This window comes from Cuculus canorus, chromosome 17 (genome assembly GCF_017976375.1).
Source record: "Cuculus canorus isolate bCucCan1 chromosome 17, bCucCan1.pri, whole genome shotgun sequence".
NCBI classification, from domain to species: domain Eukaryota; kingdom Metazoa; phylum Chordata; class Aves; order Cuculiformes; family Cuculidae; genus Cuculus; species Cuculus canorus.
The window spans coordinates 14,815,177-14,829,182 of NC_071417.1; the positions used below are offsets into that span (position 1 = coordinate 14,815,177).

Below are 14,006 nucleotides of genomic sequence, written 5' to 3' on the forward strand. Positions count from 1 at the left end.
CATGGGAGAGCAGGCGGCCGGGGAGAGAATGAGTATCTGCTCAAAATGTTCTCAGCTTGTTTTGAGTTGTCACACCCTCTCGCCAGGTGTTATCCTGCAGTGCTTTACGCCTTGCTCTCCCTACAGCCTCAGAAGGTGGGGAGAAGAGCCCTTCTCAGGGCAGCAGGGGTTGATTATACCAGGATTGTAACTGCTTTTGTGCTTGGGAGACATTGAACAATGAATCAACTGAGCTTCACCATAGATGTTCACCATTTATGTACATTTATGTCACACCTTGGGAGTACAAAATTAAAACTTAGTTCTTTTTTAATATCTTTGTTAAAAATTAAATAACTCCACGTAGCAGAAGCCTCTCTTTTAGCCATGAGATGCTCAAGTTAAATTCTAATGAGTTGAAAACGTTTCATCTCACTATAACAGTGTCTTCTACAGTGACCTTCATCTTTGTCTTTTGGCTTATCTTTCACTAGTGTGTGAGTTTTATACTCTTATGTTGTTAATTACCCATCATTTAATTAGGACGGAGTAGCTGACAGGCCTTGTGTCATGGGTTTGGCTCATGTGGCAGTTGCTTGTGGTTCCAAGAATGGTTCTCTTTTCCATATAAGCTAAAGGCGACAGTATGGCAGCAGTTCTGGCAATGACAGGCTCGTTTCTTTCTGTAAAACAGAAAGGCATTTCCTGGCAGTGAGAGATGCTGCATGGCATGAATCGTAGGGATGGAGCTTAGTGGAGATGGAGTTGTATTGCACGGCCAGCAATAATAGCAAAACTGCTGTTTCACAAGATACCTGGCCTTTAACAGTAATGATGGTATTTCAACAGCCTTTCATCCTCAAGAGTATGATTTGTGAGGGGCCTGGCAGATTTCAAAGTATTCAAGATAAGTGAAACTGGTTTTTTAAATGCCTCTTTGTCCCTGCTCAGGGACATCTGAAGGGAAATATAAACCTGTTCCACAGTGCAGAAGAGTTCTCTTATGAAAGTGTAAGTAGGGCTGTGGTGCTGCCTCAGCTGCAGCCACTAAGTGGCAGGAGAAGTCCAAAATTGCCAACATGCCAGCAGCTGCTGCCGGTGGCATGGGTCAGAGGACTACTACAAACAGCTTCCCAAAGGGTAATTTATTCCCTAGGGAAATAGATGGAACTGTACATACGTGTACAAGTTAACAACCACTGATGTACAGTTTCGGTAGCATCTATCAAGAACAGTAATTTATTGAAAAAGAGAGGCTCTAGTTTCTTCCTGCTGTCTTTTCTGAATGAAACCAGGTTTGGTTAGATCTTTTCCAGAAAGAAAAACACATATTGACTATTAGGCAAGATCTTTCTCCATTTTCCTAGCATTTTACAAGCAGGGGTCACCTAGTGCAGGTCTTTGTCTCCTCTGGTGGTTTGTACAGGAGGTTCAGCCTGTGGCTACACAGTGGAATATCCCTGGTTGTTCTAGTCACTGAGATGTGTTATGGGAGCCTTTGAGGTACAGGGAGAACATTCCATTTCTAGCTCTCTAGACAGAGGCCAGCAAGTCAAAGCATGTCTCTAGCTGAATAAGAGGTGAAGGAATGCAGCTCGCCCAGGCAGTGCAGTCTCCATCTGCTCCCTGGGACGGAGTACCATGAATCTGATCTGCCTGTCTCATTTCTGCTGCTGTTTCTTCAGTTGAATATAAAAATACATCTTTCTGAAATGGCCTGGTCAAGGACTGCCTGCTTAGACCATTGCACTGTCTTATTATTCCAAGGGAAGTATGTGCACAGAAGGTGAAGTTAGTATTCGGCATAGTCCAAAGGAAATCCCAGAGGCACTTGACACTGATGCAAATGGGCAGGATGAGAGAAAACTCATTCGTGGTGCTTTTATGCAGTGATTAAACCAGAGAGCTTGCAAGCTGTGCAATGAAGTGAAGCAACTGCCCATGGGAGGCTTTGGTCAGAGAAGGGAAATAACGAGTGAGCATACGGCAGCTCCAAGAGGTGGGTGAAGTCCTGAGGGCAGACATGGGATGCCTTGGACTGTGGCACAGGCTGTTCGCCGGCCTCCCTGGCCCAGAAGATGGATAAATTGGTTGTTGCTGTGGCTAGATCTCTCTATGCAGCTGGCTGGTGGGAAGTGGGAGATCTTGGAGGTTGTCCCTTGTCTTTTCTAATAACAACGACCCTGTTGAGGAGTGGGTGGATTGATTTTTTTCTCCTACATAGCACCTATATGACTTGCGCTGTGGTGCTGACAGGTGTTCACATTGCCTGTTTCTAACTGCCTTCCTGCTGCACCTTTAAAAAAAACAAACATTCCCAATGTTCAATCCTTAGGAGATAAGTTATCACAATTTCAGAGTCGCCGTTGGTGTAGATGAGAAATCCCCAGTCCCCAAGTCTAGAATCTGTCACCAGGGTATAACCACTGCCCTGCAGTTACTTAGACTCACGGCTTTGGGAGCCTTCGCATAACCTGGCAGGTTTCCAACACCACCGCAGGGACCTACCACTCTCTTCCCTCAAACACTTTTTCACTGAACTCAGACCTGTCGTAGTCAAGGTGAAATATGATGCCATGAGCATGGGAGAATAGTTATTTGGAGAATGTGAGGGCAGTCTCTGCCTATAATTATCTGACTGCAGGAATAAGGAGCAATCCTCCCATTAGAAACACCATCAACACATGCTCTTTGATCTGCGATGCACTGAGAGGTTTTTATGTTTTAGGGTATTTTCACCCCAGGATCCTCTGGACCAACTGCGATTACACTGCAAGAGGAGAAAAGGAACCCCATTTCTGTCTGTGAGGCTTGGAACTGCAGGATGAATTCTGCCTACAAGCACTACACTGTAAATTACAGGAGAGAACTGGAGCCGTTCACTGGCTGGTTGTTGGCTATCTCCCGAGCTCTAGCCTCGCTGTTGCTATAAACCCTTTTCCCATCAGAGTGAAATACAAAATACCTCCCTCTGCTCGTCCTGACTCTTGCAGGACTTTCTCAGAATACAGAAAACAAATAACATCATCTACAAACAAGCAGCTTTCTCAAGAAACAGCCAGCAGTTCTGCTGTTTTTATGGTGAAAGCAGAGTTTATGGAACATGCTTAGCAGTTAAAATGAATTTTCTTAGTAAGAAATGAGTGCTGTGTTGTGACATCATTATTCTGTTCACTGATGTTCCTTAGCAAAACCCACAATTTATCTAAGTTCAAGACACTGTATAAGATCTTCCGGAAATGGGCTTCATTGCAGAGGTTTCTCAGGGCAGGGACCCAATGCTGACAAATTTTATGCTGCCACACAGAGTCATTGGGATGCTTTCCAGACCAGCTGAGACACTTGGGAGCCGAGTCCTCTGAGGACACGAGGGTTGATCTAGGTGCTTCTCCTTGCCAGCGAAGATTTTGGATGTCAGAAGAATGACTCCATGTTCTGTGCACTGGATCAGCAGTCTGCCTTTTCATCCTCCTGATAAGCAATAGAGCTTCTCTGGGAACACTGAGAAAGCTCAACATACTAAAAATAATTGAAACCCCTTTTTCTCAGTCCATTATGAGCTGTAGGTTGTGCTGTGGCTGAACTATTCCCTTTCCTTCCTTCCTTGTTTCAGACACCGACGCAGGCAGTTAGTTGACACTGGGTGACCTGAAGGCTAGAAAGAACAAACTGTTTGGTGGAACAAAACCTCTGTTCCTGTGTGCAAGAGAAGAGCATTTAGACTCTGCCAAATGGCAGTAAATGTCACTGAATATTCCCATCAGTGCAGAAGAAAATGTGTTCAGCAGTGTTGGAGTGTCAGACACATCCTGATTTCCTATTTAACACTCACTTTGGATAGAGCTTTTTATTAGAGCTGTCCTGTAGCTTATTGAGAGGCACCTGAACAAGGACACGTGGTCCAGCCTCTGGTGAAAAACAAAGAACCAACCTGTTTTCTGACTCTGTGCAGGGGTTTTCAGCAGCTCAGTTTATGTGCTGCTGTTGTGCAGCTGATCGTAGACCTCTATTATAAGACACGAGCATTGTTTTTTCAGTTCTCTTGTTGGTTTGGCCACACTGCTTATGAAACAGACGTTACAAAATAAAGGCCCTTGAAAGATGTTCTCCGCTGACAGCTGTGGGAGGCGACTGGTGATGTAGAGGACAGATCACAAGGCAGAAGAATTTAACAAAGATGATTAGCACTGGGAAAAAATAACAGTGCAAAGAGACAGATGTTTTCTTGCTTGATGTCTTCAACTCATGATCAGATGCTGTTTTGGAAGAGGTGCTTTATTTGGATATGTGATCAGGCGCTGCTCAAGGAGATTTAGGTTAGATCTTCTTTCTCGTGATATGCCAGATGCCAAGCTATATTTTTGAATGAAAGAACGTAGGAAATAAAAATAACATAAACTTTGATTTACAGCAAACCCTGTGCAAACCACATGTCCTTGGAGGGCTGAGCTCCAAGCGTTATCTTTAATCTTTTCCTAACAAACAAACAGATAAAAAAGCCCCATCCAATTCTGTATTATGTGCTTTCTCCTGACTTTAGCTATCGCACTGTAGAGTTTGCTGATTGGGACAGGAAATCCTTCAATGAAGGAGAAAGAATTTATTTATGGCCATTAAACATAGAAAAGTAAACATTTCAAATGCCTTGGGCAGTTACGATTACACAGCTTATTTGTGCACAGGGGGGTCACGGAGCCTTGTTTCCAAAGCTGGAGCAGCAACTCTTAGTGACTGCTCTGTGGTGGATCTGGAGCTCCTGACGCCTGTTGCCCACGCCACTGAGGACTGAGTCTGAGAGCTGAAATAGCTTTCCAGTAAGGTCCCTCGGGGTGTTGTGGCTCCCCTGTAGAGGAGCTCAGTGCTGCTCTTTCTGAGTGTGTTCCTACTACCTCAGCATCAGTCATTGTGACCTCTTGTATGCCAGGGCTGGCAGGGATCTCAGGTATGGCTTGTCCTGGGGAGCACTAGGGTAGGTGAGATCTTGTAGAGAGCTCACACAGCCTCACATTCTGGTGGAGGGAGTCTCTCAGAGTGGGCAGCGGGGGCATATCTTTGTTTTCTAATCCAGAAAAGAATTGGGGCTTTACTGCAGGGGAGACGGACCATTACTCCAGCCAAAGGGCTTGGGGTTGTGTGGCCAGGGAATTAACTTTCTCCGTTGTGTGCCCTATAGCCCAGCTGAAGGAGGTGCCTAAGCATCATCAGGCCAGGTAGGACTTGTCACAGCAGGAAACGTTGCAGAAGCCCATCAGATGGATTTACAAAGAAAATGGCAAAGGTCTTAAAGAGCAGAGGGTACATATCACTAGCTGGCACTCATCTAGAGGCTGGCTGGGGGCTGGTTTGCAGTCCCATCAGCTGCTGACGGAGATGAGCACCCCTGGCAAGGGCGCCAATGCTTGTTAAGATCTGTGCTGACACAGCTCCTTTTGTCCTGTGATCCCAAAGAGTGCTGTCCTGGGCAAAATGGGAACTGCCGCCTTTAAACAAAGCATCTGTTTATTCTTGAAACAATTAGTGAGGGCAGTTAGATCTTGAACTTGTTACTGAGCCCAAAACAATTACGATAAAAACAAGTTCCAGATGGGCTCAAAAGGAGTTGTTTTTGTCTTTACTAAATTGGAATGGATTCCATGTCTTCAAGTTCCTGTGGCATTTATGGACAGGAAACATGAATTACACACAATAATTCACTACAAACAAAAGAGATGAATGCTGCAACAGCCCATTTATCTTTGCTCATGTGGCTTCTTGAGGTTTATGTGCTGTTTAATTCATGGGGAGAGTTACTAGCTTTTATCTTTGTTTTCTAACTGTTTGCTATTTTGGTCTGCAGAATCCAGGACAGGAAGCTGTTGAGTTTCTGGTGCAGGGTTAAGCTTACCTGCAACCCCAGACGAATGCTTGCATGGTCCTTCCAATCATCCCAGAAATGCAGAAGACAAACCCAGAGGTAACAGGAGGGTCCAGTAGTGGTCTGTCACTGTATATGTGCAATACCATTCAATTTCAGGAAAATATATTTTTAAACCAAAGGCCAAATGCATCCACAGTGGCGAGCGCAACACACATTAGCTTTTCTTTTCCAGGAATACTTCTTGTCAGTTGGTTTGTGGATTGTAAACCTTTACAGCACAACAGGTTACTATCACCAACCCTGTGATGCAGAACACACAAATACTGCCTGGAAAAGAGAACTGCTATCGTGTTTCAGGTCTTCCTGTGAGTGACTTGAACACAGGTTACAGATGGCAGTTCTTCCAATTAGTTCCTCAGACAGCCTCAAAAGCCCCCAGAGACTTTTTTCAAAGCCTGTCCAAAATGCACTGAAGTCAGGCATATTTTTATGGAAATTCTGAGTTTCTGATGTCTTGAGGTTTGGAACGGATGCTGCACACCATTATGAACTCAAGAGTTTCCAAAAGGAATGGGAACCCAGCAGATGGCAGGCAGCAATGGTCCATCACTGCTGCTCAGACCTGTGCTTAGCTCTGCTTTGGGCCTCCGGGGGGGCAGGGGAGGACAATAAGACAAGACTGGAGATAAACAAAGAAACTCCCAAGTGGTGTTTCTGTTTGGCAGCCCCTCATACCTTCTTGTGGCTGGAACAAAGAATTTGCGTTTGGTTTTTTGGGGCTTTTAGTTGGATCCTGTGATTTCATAAAAGAGGGCATGTTGGCATCACTACAAAGGTGTATAATGAGAAGTCAGCTGTGCGGGTAGACTGACGTGAACTTGGGAATGACGTTCCTCCCAAGACTCATAAAATGTGACAAGGGAACGTACTGCCCCTGGGCGTACTGTAGAGCATGAAGTCAGCCTGGCTGAGCTCCGAAGGGACTGAGATCATGGGCAGAAAGCAACCTGGGAACTGGGGACCTCACTGAGGTTTGTTCAGTCTCTTCCAGTGCGAGATGGTGAGATTCCCCATGTGTTTCATTGTTTCTCCCTCTGCAAACCTTAGAGAAGAAGGCTTTAAGTAGAAGCCTGGACAAGTAGAATTCTCCAGGTTTGGCTGGCAAATAAAAGAAGAAAAATGAGAAACTGATGACACTTTTCTAGATTTCATGAACTATCTGATTTGCAGACAGTCCTCCACAGGGAGTAAGTGGGATGGATCATTTGGATTCCTGTCTCTGTGGGGCTACTGAGACTGAGCTCCGGGATGACAACGTCCTTCCAGCAGAGAGGCTCCCAGCGTTCACTCCAGCCTGGCTTCAAACAAAGAAGGGGCAGGAATCACAGCGCTTGAACGCAGCTTCTGGCAGCGAGGGCAGACAGAGGACCTCCAATTCCGCACCCAAAGGAGCGGGACATTTATGTTCATTTCATTATTTTGTTCATCATTCACCCCATCCCGGTCGCCCCCCGCCCTCAGCGCGGGAGCGCCCCTACTCCGGGGCGGTGCCGGTTCCCGCCCCGCGCGCTGATTGGCCGCCGCGGGGCACGTGACCGCGGCGGGGCGGGGCGCGCGCTGCCATTGGGCGCGGGCGCGGCGGCGGCGCCATGGCCTACCAGGGGCTGGCGCAGGAGTACCTGGGCATGCCGGCCGTGACGCGCGCCTACACCACCGCCTGCGTCCTCACCACCGCCGCCGTGGTGAGCTGGGGGCCGGGGGGGGGCCGGGGCCGGGGCCGGGGGCTGCGGCTGCAGCTGCCCTGCCTGTCTCTCGCAGCAGCTGGAGCTCATCACCCCCTTCCAGCTGTACTTCAACCCCGGCCTCATCTTCAGGAAGTTCCAGGTGAGGCCTCGCCCCCCCCACACCCCCTCCCCGGCCACAGCTTCCCCCGGACCTCCCCGACACGCACCCCGTTTTTTTTTTCCTTTGCTCAAAACCTGCGTCTCCCCTTTCTGTGACGGAGAGGGGTTTGGCCAGCTGATGCCAGGCTGGGGGGGAAGGCCCGCGGTAATGGGGTCGGGAGGTCGAACGGTGACTTGCTCTGCCTCTGAGTGGCTGCTTGTCCCTTCCAGAGAGGTAGGGAAATCTTCCCCCCAGGTGGAAAGGCAGGATACTGTGGTGTGGGGAGTGGAGGGAGAGCCCACGTGAAGGTGCTGCAGCTGTCTGGTGTCCTGGGGAGGTTCTGAGTGGGTGGGTGCTCAGCTGGGTGTCCCTGGGGGGGCAGGGTGTTGGGCTGCTACGTGTGAGATGGGGGGGATGTCTGTGCGCCTGCTTTTCTCTCTCTTCTCTTTCAGATATGGAGGCTGATCACCAACTTCCTCTTTTTTGGGCCCCTGGGATTCAGTTTCTTTTTCAACATGATATTTCTGTATCCTTTGGTATCAGTAAAATGCTCTACTCCCCTTTTGGCTTAGATATGTCTCTCCCTGTCCAGCTTGCTCCTCAGGCTGACTTGGCTTGGCAGCAGTCTCAGGCTGTGGATTCTTCCCTTGGCTTTTTTGGTCTGAACTGAGGCCGTTCCCCAGAGTGCTGTGCCACCTCCTGTACCTCCATCTCTGCTTGCTGCAGGGCAGCTCCTGCCAAAAAGCTGAAGCAGCTGGAGCGCTGCTGTGGCGCACACCAGGAAGCAATGCCCACTCCTGGGGGAGCTCTCGCTGGAGCACAGCAGGTGCCTCTCTCTTTCCGTGGTGTCAGTGGTATGAAGTGAAAGCTGCACTGTTCTGCTCTGGGGATTGGACATCTGGCTGACTGCTTCCTGTGGTTAAAGAGCTTGCAGCTGGTTTATCCCTCATGAAACTGCTATGGGGACACTGGGTGGACAGCTGTTAGTTTCCTATACTGCAACCCCTCCTTTTTCTCCTGGTCTCAGGTACAGGTACTGCCGCATGCTGGAAGAAGGCTCCTTCCGGGGAAGGACGGCTGACTTTGTCTTCATGTTCCTCTTCGGAGGCTTTCTCATGACAATATCCTTTTGAGTTGGTTGAGGCTCTTTGGTGTCTTCTGAGATGCTGTTGATAGTGTGGGGCTTCTCTGCTGGCTCTTTGTGTCCTGGATGTGTGTTGTGACCCATAGCAAGGAAGCCCCTTGTTATGCTCTGTGAGAAACCATCCAGCTGCAGCAGGGCAATGGTGCCTGAGCACTACTGGGTGGAGCCACTGGAGCGCTGCTACCATTGACATCAGGCTGGCTCACAGAGCCAGGCTGCAGCTGAAGGGCAGAGCACGGAGCCATAAGCACAAGGAGAGGAGTGTCCATGCTGTCAGCATGCCAGGCAGCGTGAGCCCAGCACTGTGTGCAGTCTGTCAGTGGCTGGAGATACTGTTGCACATCTTAAGAAGTTCTCTTAATGTAGAACAAAATAGTCTGGATGGGAAGAAATATTTCTCAAGCATAAAACCTTGTCTGAGTGCCTTGCTGTTGTCTTGTGCAGATGGCTCAGAACACTGCTGTCCAATGGTAGGCTGCGCAAGTGTGAGCTCTTGTGGCTGTTGGCCGTCCTTAAGTGTTTAGCCAGTCGGTGTCCAGATGCCTGCAGCAGCTACGTGCTTGGCAGTAGGTAGATTTGGAGTTCGATTGCAACACATGCAGAGGAATTTTTTGCCTCCAGCTGCCTCTTTCTGTCCTGGAGAAAGAGCGCTGTGAATGGCAAGAGCCATCTTACTACTGAAATTCTTCTGTAGAAGGCAAATACTGTATGGGACGTGTGGCAGACATTAAAATCTAACTCACAAGTGCTGTAACAATGTGAACACCCTTCTCTGAAGGTCACTTTTGATGGTCGCTACATGTAGAGGTGACTCAAAGCTCTGTGGTCTTTGGCTGTAGAAAGTGGTTTAAGGAGTGAATAAACTGTATGTGCCACTCCAGAGTGTCGCGTTCTGGGGCAGCAGGGAGGGAAATATGATGTGTTTGGGTATCAGTACATCTCAGCGAGCTCAGGAAAGGTTTGGTGACATGGGCAATATCTTGCACACTATGATCAGCTGCCTGGGTTTCCTAGTCACAAGGCACTCTGTGGTGCACAGAGTGGGGAGTTTTTTTCCTTGACTCAGTAGTTTCTAGCTCTTTGGACTCTTTGCCAGCCTGTTTTTCCTGGGCCAGGCTTTCACCATCATGCTGGTGTACGTGTGGAGTCGCAGGAACCCCTATATCCGTATGAACTTCTTTGGGCTTCTTAACTTCCAGGCCCCCTTCTTGCCCTGGGTCCTGATGGGATTCTCACTGCTCCTGGGCAACTCCATCATCATTGACTTACTGGGTAAGTCAGAACTGGTGGGTGCTGGGAGCCAGGGCGCTGCAGCCACAGTGGTCTCTAATGTCATAGATGCCCCTGGGACACTGGCATCGTCTTTTGGGTTCAGCTTAAGAAGGTGGGTTTCCTAAAGTGTGCTGGGTGGCCAGCCTCATGTCTGAGCTCTTGCTCGTGACCTGCATTTTGCTGTGTCTTCCCCAGGGGCAGAAGCTGGGTACGGTGAGCTCTGCCTGGTGCTTGTGCTGTGCCTGGTCTCCTGGGTGTCTCGTGCTGCCTTCGGGCTGACAGGCTCCCTGCGTTCTTCTGCGCCAGTCGCAGCAAACGGCCTGGCCATCTCACACCACCGCTCTGGTGGGAGCTGGGGCGTGGGCACACGACTGAGGGGTTCTTGGAGCTTCGTCCTGCTTAAGCTCCCAACAAAGTGGTTCACCTAGCAAAGGAGTCACAGCTGGGCCTGACCGTGGTGACATCTCTCCCCAGGGATTGCAGTGGGTCACATCTATTATTTCTTGGAAGATGTTTTCCCCAACCAGCCTGGAGGAAAGAAGCTGCTGTTAACCCCTGGTTTCCTGTAAGTAAATTTGGGGCTTTGCTTCCCAGCCTGGGTCTCTTTCCTAGCAAGCTGTGGTCTGTGACAGTGTGGGGTGACCATAGGATGCAGCTGCATGCAGAGAGCACCTCAGCTTGACAGTTTATGCTTCTGCTGTGGAAAGCGCTGGCACTTTATATGTGTATCTACACAGGGTCTGTAAAGCAACTGCTGATACCTTAAGCTTTGATAGTTGACTGCAGTGGTTTTACTGCTTATGGAAATGCTAGATGCAGGTAGGATTTTTTTCTGATACACTTCTGTAAGAAAGCAGAACATCTTCTGCTTCATGTTGAGGATCAAAGCTGACCTAGAGATCAAGGAAGCAGGTCCTGCCATTGTTACATATTGAGTTGAGCAAAAGAATAGGGTGCTGGTGCAATAGGTGTGTTGCTGTGGCGTTGGGTCAAACCCTGTGAAGGGTTACAGTGTTCATAGGAGGGGTGGGGGTTTTATTGTGCTCGGCTCACTTTCCTAACCTGCCTGCTGGGTGTGATGGTCATGTCCCTTGCTAGGAAGATGGTATTTGACACACCTGAAGAGGATCCCAACTATAACCCTCTCCCTGAGGATCATCCAGAAAACCAACCTAGAGACCGAGACCAGAACCAGCAGCAACATCCACAGTAACTTCTCCATGTGGCCAGATTCTTCTTTTCCATCTGGACTTATGCTGTGGCCAAGATCCTCCTGGAATAACACCAGTTGCCATTCGGATGTGTAATGTTTCACTGTTTGTATGGGTAACCCATCTTCCCCTTGTACTGAGTGGTTTCACAGACCTTTGCACATCAGAAGTGCCCAGTGCTTACGGAGGTGTTCTAGGGACAGGGCTGGAAGTGGTAATGGATCCTCAAGTTACTCAGTGGGGAGCAAATAGCAAATGGGGTGTTAAACCAATTACTCTTCCTCTTGCTGTTAATGACTTGCTGTGTGCCAGGTCACTCTTGCCCTTGATACACAGACTAGTGCTCCTGGTTCTCACTGTTGTGAGGCCTCTTTGTGGGCTTTCAATGAAGTGGTATTTCCTACTCTTCCATGGTAGAATGCAGCTCAGCCTTTTCTTTTCCTCTAATTCCTCCGCTCCTTTTTTGGTGGGTGTTTCCAAAGAGTCTTTACATTAAAGTCTTTATTTTTCAGTTGTGTGTCCATTTCTGCCGGGGGCAGAGGCAGCATTTCACCAGTTTCATCAGGACTCTGCTCAAAACTGCCAGGCTGCTTGCTTGAGCGTCTCTGTTTTGGTGGGCAAAGCACAGCTCGGGCTAACTGGAAGATGTCCTTCCCCTCTTCAGCAGGACTGCAGAGCACAAGAAGGGGTGGTGGCGGGGGATCTAGTTGGAGAAAGGGATGCCTGGGAAAGGACAGGGGACAGAGTTGGACACTCGATCCAGGCAGTGACTGGAAGTAGCACTTGACGCTAGTAATAAAGGCTGTCTACAGATGCAGTGCAATTCTACTCTTGTTGGATTTTTTTAGTTCTGAAACTTAAACATCTGAACAACTGTACTAAAACTGATTTCATCATTCTTGTTAACGCAGTACATGTGTGCTGGTACCAGACCTCAACGCCTTTGGAGTAAACCTGCAAACACTGTGTCTTAGGATAGCTCACTTGGTGAAGTTGCTGTCTGCTCAGCCAGACGGGCTTGCACACCACCACGAAAACTAAGACATTTGAGCATCCCATTAAGACAACTGATAGCGAAGCCTTGTGGGAAAGGATGATTGAACCTCAGCTCCCCACCCCACCTCCATGGGCTTCCCATGAAAACACCTTTTTTAGGAGAAATCAGACTTCAGTTGAACAAGCTGTTCTGCTGCACTTGTGTTTCCCTCTGGAAAGAGGATGACGGAATGGTGCAGCCTCAGACTCAACAGGTACTTGCCATGTGCTTTGCTCATGACCCCATAACGCAGAGCTGGTGTTTGAATTCCTGGAAGGAGTTTTGTCTTTAGTCTGCAGACGTTCTGTTTTAAATTGCTTCTGAGAGTTGTGTTGATAGAGCAGGAAGGCTGTTCCAGTTGTTGCCTTGCAATTGACCCACTGGGTTTCTACCTTTCTGGGACGTAGCCCCATGGACTGTCCTGCCTTGCCCCCGGCTGCATGGAGGGACAATTCCTATGGCCTCCCTGGGGCTCGAGAAGCAGAGGAAGGTACTTGTAAGCCCACTAGAGAAGCTGCAGTCCTGATGTATCCATACCTTATCGTGAGCTGTAGGATAAGGTGACCCCACGCTTCACAGCAATTCAGAAACTGCACCGTGCAATAGTTTACAGCAGTTTCATACTTCTTTTGGTCAAGTTCCCTTAAGAGGCTGCTTGGGAAGTACCTGATCCTAACAAAGAGGCTAAAGTGTTCTTGGAAGAGCTGGAGTTTTTATGTCCATGAGGCAAAATGTGTTCTACGTGGGAGGCTGAGATGCAGCAGGAGTCCTCCAAGTTTTTTCTTCCATGCTGAAATAACCTTTCAACCTCTCTAGTAAGAACTAATGGACAGAGAACCGCTCTGGCACAGGAGACTGCAATATTACTGCTAAATTGCAACTTTGTGGTTCCTGCAGACTAACATCTGGAAAAAATTCTCTCCCAACCAGGAATCAAAACTGGCTCTGCTATTACTCAAGTCCAAACATGATAAATTAAGGCCAGAAAGTTTTTTTTTTCACTGTGCTAGCAGTGTGGGTGGATCAGCAAGGATTGTAAAGCTGACTGGCTTTATCATAAAGGCCTGAACATAACTATTGGGCTGCCAGCAAAATCTGCCCTGCTTGCACCATTCGTCAGTTCTGGCAGTGAATAGTAGAAACTCTGTCAGAGAGCTGCTGTGCTTCAGCAGCAGCGCAGAGTCTAATTAGTTCTTTAAGCAAGCGCGATTTTTTTTTCCTTAAATCTCACTTAAATGAATGTTGCCTCTCTAAGCTCCCCAGGGAAAGACAGGTTGTTTCTAGCATTGCAAATCCTGATAGTGCAGTGATAAAGGGCATTTAAGACCACTCTCTTCGCTTTGGTGCACTGTAACTGGCAGTTGTGCGTGCTGTGACCACAGCAAAGAGAAGCTGCAGGCTCGATGACTGCAGGCTTCAACTTTTCTACCACTCACTCCAGAGACTTTGTTTTCCAGAATGCACAGAAAAAAGGATTAGCACACAACCAGCTGATACCTGACAGACATGAACTTTAAGTTTGTGGCTTCATTTAAACTGTTTTCCCTTTGTCACATCAGCCAGCTGAACACCTCAGAGCTCATTACACACTGCACCAAATGTGGGAAAAGACCAGTCCTTTAG

General features: G+C 48.3%; 1 protein-coding gene across 12 annotated transcripts in view; it reads left to right on the top strand.

Moving 5' to 3' along the window:
* The window catches only part of LOC104064482 (derlin-2-like), a 75,151-nt gene extending 62,972 nt beyond the window's left edge, over positions 1-12,179 (top strand). For 2 of the 12 annotated variants that reach the window (XM_054082819.1, XM_054082820.1), the window contains exons 3-10: positions 5,816-7,578; positions 7,655-7,720; positions 8,173-8,246; positions 8,748-8,841; positions 9,941-10,136; positions 10,611-10,701; positions 11,239-11,439; positions 11,860-12,178. In XM_054082819.1, coding sequence (XP_053938794.1) covers positions 7,486-7,578; positions 7,655-7,720; positions 8,173-8,246; positions 8,748-8,841; positions 9,941-10,136; positions 10,611-10,701; positions 11,239-11,439; positions 11,860-12,127 — 1,083 coding nt within the window. In that variant the 5' untranslated portion in view covers positions 5,816-7,485 and the 3' untranslated portion in view covers positions 12,128-12,178. The other 10 variants (XM_054082821.1, XR_008452769.1, XM_054082822.1 and 7 more) reach the window with 10 other exon arrangements.
* The last annotated feature ends 1,827 nt before the right edge of the window (positions 12,180-14,006 follow it).